Source organism: Haemaphysalis longicornis, unplaced genomic scaffold (genome assembly GCF_048455015.1).
Source record: "Haemaphysalis longicornis isolate Haplotype H1 unplaced genomic scaffold, Haemaphysalis longicornis Haplotype H1 scaffold_10, whole genome shotgun sequence".
NCBI lineage: Eukaryota > Metazoa > Arthropoda > Arachnida > Ixodida > Ixodidae > Haemaphysalis > Haemaphysalis longicornis.
The window spans coordinates 154,797,740-154,806,664 of record NW_027526204.1 but is presented as its reverse complement, the minus strand read 5'-3'; the positions used below and the strand labels follow the sequence as shown (position 1 = coordinate 154,806,664).

At 54.5% G+C, this 8,925-nt stretch overlaps 1 protein-coding gene across 1 annotated transcript; it reads right to left on the bottom strand.

Moving 5' to 3' along the window:
* Window positions 1–4,326: 4,326 nt before the first annotated feature.
* On the bottom strand, window positions 4,327–6,372 carry LOC144160163 (uncharacterized). Its single transcript, XM_077691758.1, has 2 exons — window positions 4,980–6,372; window positions 4,327–4,429 (listed from the first exon to the last, which is right to left on the bottom strand). Exons 1-2 carry the CDS (start codon window positions 6,113–6,115, stop codon window positions 4,327–4,329), a joined length of 1,239 nt encoding a protein of 412 aa, XP_077547884.1. The 5' UTR covers window positions 6,116–6,372.
* Between the last annotated feature and the right edge of the window lie 2,553 nt (window positions 6,373–8,925).

The following is an 8,925-nucleotide window of genomic DNA, read 5'->3' as shown; positions in this document are numbered from 1 at the left end:
CATCCCAAGGTAAACACACTAAAGGTTTGCGCGAGGCAATTTCGAATTTACCGCGTTCCACTGCTAGAGGCCGAGTTCCTCGAGAGAGAGAGAGAGAAGTGATTGGATGGAAGAAAGGAAAGGAAAGTTCACTGGGGATATTATTGAGCTCAGTAGGGAGCTCACCTGCATACAACCCAGTGCGGTGGGAAGGGGAAGAGGGGATAAAAGACTTGGGAGGAGGTTAGGGGTGGAATAGAAAAGGCGTGAAAGAGAAAGACAGGCAGAAAAGAGAGAGCGAGAGAGAGAAGAAAAAGAAAAGAGGGGGGGAGGGGCATTACATAGGCGACAGCGGCACTAGTGTTCGGCGCGAGAGTTCCTCGATGCCAGCGCTGCAGTACGGCGGAGACACGCGTGAATGGAGGCGGCCGACTGCAAGGTTTATAGAACCGCGTGGCCGTGCTCCACTCGGGACGCTCTGACCGGCCATCAACAGATCGAGGTCGTGACGTCACAGCCAAAAGTCACGTGAGTGAGTGAGTGAGTGAGTGAGTGAAAGAACTTTATTGAGGGTCCGGCGATGACGCGAGCTCGTCGCGCACCCGGCTAGTCCCACGTCGGGATCGGCAGGTCTAGCCCACCGGTCCGGTCGCGGGCACGCTGGACTGCCAGGATTTGCTTGTCTAGAGCGGGGCTACGCAGAAGAGAGTCCCACTCCTCCTTGCTGAACTTGGGGTGTGCGGACCCGCACTCCCAGAGCATGTGAGCTAGAGTAGAGGTCTGTCCGCAGGACGGGCAGGCGTCGTCGCGATATACGTCGGGGTAAACTTCGTGTAGAACTGCCAAACACGGATATGTGCAGGTCTGTAATAGTCTAAGGGAAACGGCTTGCGCCCTATTCAACTTGGGGTGAGGGGGTGGAAAGACCCTTCTAGACATGTAGAAAAATTTCGTGACCTCGTTATAAGTAGCGGGAGCATCCCTGTGGCCGTAAGGGGGAGGCGAGTCAGCTCTCCTTACAGAGGAAGCGCGGTCAGTGAGGTCGCGCGCAGCCTCGTTAGCAGACTCATTGAGGTTCGGGGGAGCACCCGCGAGAGATCCTACATGAGCGGGGAACCAGTGAATTGAATGATGCGTGAGAGCATCTGTACGCCAAACGCTAAGAAGGCGAGCAGCTTGCTCAGCTATGCGGCCATTCTGAAAAGCCCTCACTGCCGTTTTGGAGTCACTGTAGATCTCTGACCCACGACCGTCTAGCAGGGCGAGGGCGATGGCGACTTGCTCAGCGACTTGGGGGTCTGATGTGCGAATGGAAGCGCAGTTAGAAATATTTCCGCTGGAGTCGACCACAGCGACGGCAAAGGTCTTCCCATTGCTGTACTCCGCAGCGTCAACGAAGCTTGCTATAATGTTTTTTTGCTTGATCTGTTTGAGGATCGCTGCTGCTCTTGCCTTGCGTCTGCCCTCGTTGTTGACAGGATGCACGTTTCGGGGCACGGGGGCCACTATGAACTTCTCTCGAATGCACCTAGGGATCGGGGTACTGCTCCTCGAGGATCCTGCTGAAGGGTAGCCTAGCTCTTCGAGGATGCGTTTGCCTGCTGCTGTGGTGTTCAGGCGAGCGAGCTGTGCGCGTTCTTGGGCTTCGGCAATCTCCTCGGCGGTGTTGTGTAACCCGAGCTTGAGGAGATCCTCTGTATGAGTCCTGATGGGCAATCCGAGAGCCCTTTTGACTACTTTACGGATGAGAGCGTTGAGCTTGTCTCGTTCCGCTCTGAGCCAGTTGTGCATGGAAATCGTGTACGTGAAGTGGCACAGTACGAAGGCATTGATCAGCCTGAGGAGATTGTCCTCCTTCATACCCCGGTGTCGGTTTGCAATTCTTCGAACGAGCTGGAAAGCGTTTTCCGTCTTTGCAATGATTTTGCGGAGAGCCGTTCCGTTCCCGCCATTGAATTCGACAAACATGCCCAGGACCCGAATGACGTCGACCCTGGGTATCAGCCCCCCGTCACTGGTGCGAAGAGTGATGTTGCTTTCGGAGACTGGCTTCCAGTCTTTGGGTCTGCCTCCCTTCTCCTTTCTGTAAAGCAGAAGCTCCGACTTCGCGGGGGAGCAACGAAGTCCGGTGGGGCGGAGGTACTGCTCGGTCACATCGATCGCCTCCTGCATAGCTTCTTCAACTCTTCCCTCGCAGCCGCCGGAGCACCAGATGGTGATGTCGTCGGCGTAGATGGTATGCTTGACGCCCTCGACTCGTGCCAACCTCTCCGAAAGGCCAATCATACAGATGTTAAATAGCATGGGGGAGATTACGGCGCCCTGAGGAGTTCCCCGTCCTCCGAGGGGCACTTCGTCGGAGCGGAAGTCTCCAATGCGAAGCGTGGCCTTCCGGTCAGTTAGAAAAGAGATAACGTACCTGTGGAATCTGGAACCGAGACCCAGGTCCGAAATTGTTTTAGCGATGAAGGTGTGGAGCACGTTATCAAAAGCCTTCTCGAGGTCCAGGCCGAGCAGGGCCTTTACGTCCCTGGAACGGCCATCCACGATCTGATGCTTGATTAGTTTCATGGCATCTTGCGTCGAGAGTCCGACTCGGAAGCCAATCATGTTGAACGGGTAAATCCCGTTGTCTTCGAGGTACCTGTTAATCCTATTAAGGACGACGTGCTCCATTACCTTGCCGACGCAAGACGTTAGAGAAATCGGCCTGAGGTTCTCGATGTTCGGGGCCTTGCCGGGTTTTGGGATGAGCACCGTGCAGGCCATTTTCCATTCTGCAGGAACAACGCCATTCTTCCAGACCTCGTTGATCTTGTCGGTCAGAAAGGCAATCGATGGGGCGTCAAGGTTTCGCAGCATTCTGTTAGTGACCCCATCGGGACCCGGCGCAGACTTGCGATTGAGCGCGAAGATGGCCTGTCTGACCTCGGCAACGGAGAAGTCTTCATCCAGTACGGGGCGAGGAGGGCCTCGGTAGTCCGGGAGTTGCGTCACCACATCCCCGTTGTGCCGGATGGGCAGGTACTTCTGAAGGAGTTTGGAGACTAGTTCGTCGCCCGTGTGAGTCCATGTGGCCTCGTGAAGGGCCCGGGCCAATGTGTGCTTCTGGTTTGACTTGGGGCCGCTTACGTCGAGAAGGTGCTTCAGCATGCCCCAAGACTTGCCGTTACGTATCTGTCCGTCGATGGATTCGCAGAGCTCGTCCCACTGCTGCTTGCACAGCACTTTGCAGTAGTCATCGATAACCTTGTTGAGCTCCGAAATCTTCTTTCGAAGTCTGCGATTGAGTCTTTGACCTTTCCATCGGCGGAGCAGGGCATTTTTGGCCGCGATCAGGTGGGCAAGCCTACTATCCATTTGCTCGACGTCGAGATCGGTTACCACTTTCTTGGTTGCAGCGGAAGCGTCGTTGCGGATGCCTTCACACCATTCCTCGAGGCTGGCAGGTGCACTCGCTCTCCCGGGTTCTTCCCGAATCTTGCGAAAATGGTCCCAATCGACGAACGTGAATTCCCTGACCCTACTCCGAGCGACCTTGAAATGCGTCTCGAGAATGTAGTGGTCGCTGCCGAACTCCATGGCGGTGTTCTCCCATCCCACGTCCTCCACGTTCTTGACGAAGGCGAGGTCGGGTGTAGTGTCTCGGGTTGCGGAGTTGCCGATGCGTGTGGGAAAAGCCTTGTCTGTTACCAGAGTAAGGTCCATCTCGTTGGCGTCTTGCCACAAGTTGCGCCCCTTGGTAGTGTCATAGACATAACCCCAGAGGCCGTACGGGGCGTTGAAATCACCTACGACGACCAAGGGTCGAGGGCCGGCCAGGTCGGTCGCTTTTTTGAGGATGGTCTTGAACTGTTGGCGCGAGTCTCTAGGGTTGCTATAGATATTGAGGACGAAGACGCTATTTTTTCGCTGATTCCGCTGTGGCGCGTCGAGCAGTACCTCCACCATGACGTATTCGAGTCTACCGCTCGCCAGCTTGAGGTCGTGGGTGAGATGAGTTAGCCTTTTATCGATCAAAGTACAAATACCACGGCCACCAGGCTGGCCCGATACGGCTCTGTAGCCTTGAAGCGATGCGGCGGAGACTAATGTTTCTTTGAGTGCGACGACCTGAGGTTTAACCGCCAAAGACCTGAAAAACTGCTGCAGAGGGGCTTTCTTGGTAGAATACCCTCTGCAGTTCCATTGCCAAATGCGAAAACTTTCTTTGGACCTATCCATTATGGGGCTGATCGAACTGACTACCGCCTAGCGGGGCAGTTAAGGTTGCGCTAAAAATGGGACATTCTGTCACCGCGTTGGTGGGATACTTAAGCGTAGCTTCCCTCAGTACGGTGGGAACGGTTAGAGGATGTACGACAGTGGCAGGTGAAGCCATTCGCGCCTCATTGGCGTCGATGCGATCTGCGAGAGCTCCGAGGCCCCTGTTGGGATCCCCGAGCGCAACCTGAATTTGCCGAACGCTGTCGCTAAGAAGGCTGACGTTAGCGGTGACCTGTTTGAGGCCGTCTGCGAGCGCAGTGAGCGTTTGCTTAATCTCGCCAACTTCTGCGGTCAACACTCCCGACTCGCATGTGTGATCGACCACTGCCCTGCGTTTGGAGGATGTTGCAGTACCGTCTACCGGAGCCGCGACTGGAGTCTCGGTGGCCCTGACTGCCTCACCGTTACCCGACGTATTCGAAACGAGTTTTCTGATTTCTGCCATTTCATTAACTAGCCTGTTGATCATTTTCTTAAGGTCGTCGTTCTCTTTGCGTAAACGAATGATTTCCGCGTCCCTAGCTTGCTCTGGGAGCGGGTTGTTACGAGCGCCCGGAGCGGCCCCAGTATTGGCGCTGGGGTTGGGACGCACCAAATCGGCCCAAGCGAGGAACGGTTGCCTCCCGCCACGTGTAGAGACGGGCTGATGTCCGGATGCTGGCTGGGTTCTGGAAACCGAACGGCCCCTGGATCCGGATGGGGACCTGGGTCTGGATCGGATTCGGGATCTCGACCTGGACCGGATCCTGGAGATGGAACGGCTCCTGCTACGGCCCCGGGAGCGGCTACGAGATCTGGATCTCCCCTTGGACCGGGAGCGGCTGCGGGCGGATGGGCGTTGAGACGGTGATTGCTGAGCTTGATTCGAGGTCTCCATGGACGGAAAATCGTCGTCGTTGAAGGTGACGGTCTGTCTCGAACTCTCCGCGGCGCGGGAGCGTTCCCCCCGTCTGCGCCTGACCAGGTACGGTGTCTGGAATCTTCGCTTGCACTCCTTGGCGGCCGTAAGGTGACCGCCACCGCACAGCTTGCATTTGGGGTGGCATCTGTGCTGAGCGTCGGGGTTTGCTTCTCCACATCCCCTGCAGACGGCATCGTTAGGCGAAGGGCAGACATCGGAGCGGTGCCCGAGGCGGCCGCAGCTGTAGCACACGTCCATTTGCTTGCGAAATAAAGTGCACCTGATCATTGTGCCGCCATAGGAGACGAAATTAGGCACCCTGTACCCGTCGAACAGGACCACTACGGTGGTAGTTTTCTTGATTCGTTTGGCGCCGAGCGCCGCGGGGTTTCTTGAATTGACTAGCTTTTTTTCGATCTCCGCGGGTCCGTCGCTAAGAGGAACGCCTCGAATGACGCCCTTGCACGTGGAGTGGGGTGCTGCCTCGTAAGCGCTCACCTCGAAGCGTTGACCGGTGACGGTGATGCCCTCGATGCCGACGTAGCATGCAGCGTTGTCCCTGCTGGGTGTGCTTATCACCATGATATTTTGTTGAAAGTTGGGACACATCGTGTCGGTGTCCCGCGTCGCTAGACCGAGCCCGGCAGCTTGCCATATGGCGTCGGCGACGACAGTAGGTCCAACCTTGCTGATAGACAGGCCTCCCCGGGGCCGCACGACGATCTTCGCTTCTTCTTTGGGCAGCGGAGGCATCCTGCCCCCTCGAATGATCTTGCTTTTAAGGTCGGCGCGGTCGGCGCGGCCCATAGCGTTCGAATCGGCGTTAGGCTTAAGCCCGCTCGCATTGCCGCCAATCTGGTTGATGGCCGAGTTTCGCACTGAAGAACGTCGGGAGACAACGTGCTGCCACCCGAAGTCTTTAGTAAAGTTCTCGGGGGCTAAGGGCTCCCCTTCCACCTCGCACTCCATCACAAAGTCCGTGAAAAAAGCACCCGGCGAGAAAAGGCAGGCGAGCGATGCCTCGCCGCACGAGCGCGGTTAGCGTTTCCACAGTCACGGCGTGGTCGCTAGAAAAGCGGCCATAAAAGTCACAAACGTCCACCCACCCATAAAAGTCGGGTATCAGCGTGTTCCTCTTGACTTCACGAATCCAAAAATGCAGAAAGTTCAGGGGAACACTATCGAAAAATCTCCGGAAACTTTGCAAAAAAGCAGGAGCCGAACGAGCCACGTCCGAACCCGTCACGTCCCCACGTGATAAAGACATTTTCGTCACTTCCTGAGTCGTGGGCTTTTTTGTTGTTTTTACTTTCATCGCGTAGCATCAAAAAGCTATGCACTGCGGTAAGGTGTTTTTTATCACTATTGCGCAAGTACGCCCAACTGCAGCGGTAGGTTCGTTTTGGCGTTTGTTTAATGATAGAGTTTCTGTCAACGCAGATGATACCCGCGTGATATGTTGAAGTGTATCGTCGAAGTCTCCCTCGGCGTCGTGTTCTGCTTCTTTGAGCCAGCTCACGAATGAAGCCGTCACCTTGAGCCCTCGCAGGTGAAACGGCGACAACACGACGACACCGATCTTTTCCCTGACGAATCTAGGACGTGTGACACCACTAGTTGGGCGCGCCCATATCCTACAAGTATACAAGTCACGTTGCCGTCAGCAACAACATGCAGCAAAAGAGTTCACCAAGCGAGGATATGCCGTGCTGTGATGCAGCGAATTCAGTGATGTGGAAATGATTGTGTGCATTGGGGTGCCAAGCTGGACGTACCACATTCGGCTTGTTATTTCGGCAACAGGTAAATGCGCAAATGAGACGTGGTCGAGTTCACTGTGTTCTGGTATATCTACGAATTCCACGGTGACAGAGAGAGAGAGAGAGAAAGCCCTTAATGAAAGCTGAAGCTGAAGAGGTCAGTCCCACTAACGGACAATTTGTTTTATGGTAAAGGCGAGATTAGCCAAGCCATTGCACTTAGCTTGCTATCGCCCTTGATGTCTGCGCTCTTGGTGGCTGAGTGCGATGCTTGCACGGGCAGCAATTTTTGCAGGCAGCTGTATGATGCGGGCTTCCAAATACAAGTGCCTCACATACTATTTTACATTGCCTAACTGGTGAACAGAGTAAACTTTAAATCGTAAATCAGTGGGAAGCTGAAGGCATGTAAAGTTTGATAACTGCACCTCGCAGGCAGCCAGTGGTGATCAACCTTTCTGGTGATCAGCCACGTTCCAAGCAGAACGTGGAACCTATAGCTAGTGGAACCTTTCGTTGCTGTTGCCGCGTGATTTTTTATATGCCGCCAGGAGGCGGTGGTTTTCTGCAGTAGGTGTAGAATATCATTTGTTATCGAAAAACCAGGCATCTGTAAATTTTTTAATAAAGCAACACCGTAAATATCCCTTGTGTACTAATTTCCTGTCTCATATTTGCGTAATGTCTTGTTCTTGTTCAACAAAGTTGGCAAATATGAACATATAAACCGGGCTTAGACGTTTACATTTGGCTGTGAGTGTATAAGACTATTGCGCAATAGCCATTTTACTTTGGCCGGGTGGCTGAATTGAGTTACAGACAGACAGACAGACAGACAGACAGGCATACATACAGTCTGACCGAAATTTCTTAGTTTAACCCTTTAACTGGCAAGATAAGCAAAAACAGCGGAAAAATGTTTTTGCTGGTTTATTTCTTTAGAGCAACCACAGAACCAACAAAACAAGTTTCATGATGTATCATAAAAAACTAAAAAAGATAGCGGAGGTCAACAATTTTGTTGATCTGCCAGTTAACAGAAAAAAGCATGGCTTAAAAAACTTTTGTTTATCGACCTTTCTGACGCATTTACTCTGGTGATTTTTTTATCAGTTTTCACAAAATGGTAGCGGGCTCGAAAAGTCAGAAAGCAGTTGTTTCCGCTCTTCACACCGCATTTAGCGCACTTGAATCCAAAGACGCCCTTGCGGCACATTGGCGAAGCTACCTCTTGCCTGCTTTCCTTGGTGCGACGGAGAACCAACCAAAGGCGCCAAAGGCACGTTCACGGCCGCTGGATGAGAGCGCACGCAAGGTGCAGTGCGGCCTGCCGCGTCGCCCGGATTTCAACGGGCGAGGGCGTGAGTGGCGGTGTTTACGTTTGCCGCCGCTTGACTCCCTCGCGGCACTAGCGTTCGGGGACTGGTAGGGTGCATCGAGGCACCCTAGGGACTGGCACGGCCGCTTCATGCAGCGGCCGTGGGACTGGTTTCGGAACGGAGCGGGGTGGTCCCCGTAGGCGAGCGCTAGCGCCGACTGAGAGACACAGCCAGCGCACGGGTTTTAAAGATGTGGTTGTCCTTCCTGGGCTACTCAACCGCGAAAACTGTCTGTCCGTATGTATGTATGTCTGCCAGTCTGTCGCTCGATCCAGCCGCCCGGCCGTGACTGGGCGTTCTGCTTGCCTGTTTCTGCTTGCCTGTACAAACCGTTAGGCGGGCTACAAACCCCTGTGCGCTCGCCGCGCGGGCTCGGGCTTGAGCCCGGGTTTTTTTTTTTCGATTCGTCGCCACGGGAGGTACTACAAACATGGGGCCCGTAAAGGCAGTCCGTAAAGGGGAGGGCAGTCCTGGTCTGGCAACCATATGGACGAAGCGAAAAAAAAAAAACAGGCCCGAGCCCACGCGCGAGCGAGCCGGGGTTGTAGTACCTCCCGTGGGGACGAAGCGAAAAAAAAAAAAAAAAAACCCCGGGCTCGAGCCCGAGCCCGCGCGGCGAGCGCACAGGGGTTTGTAGCCA

Excerpts from the sequence above, each read along its gene's own strand:
- LOC144160163 (XM_077691758.1), bottom strand. The coding sequence starts at position 6,115 with ATGGAGTGCGAGGTGGAAGGGGAGCCCTTAGCCCCCGAGAACTTTACT. Across the intron at positions 4,430-4,979 it reads ATCTCCAGGATCCGGTCCAG|GTTGCGCTCGGGGATCCCAA; the intron begins GTCGAGATCCCG and ends CGGCAAATTCAG.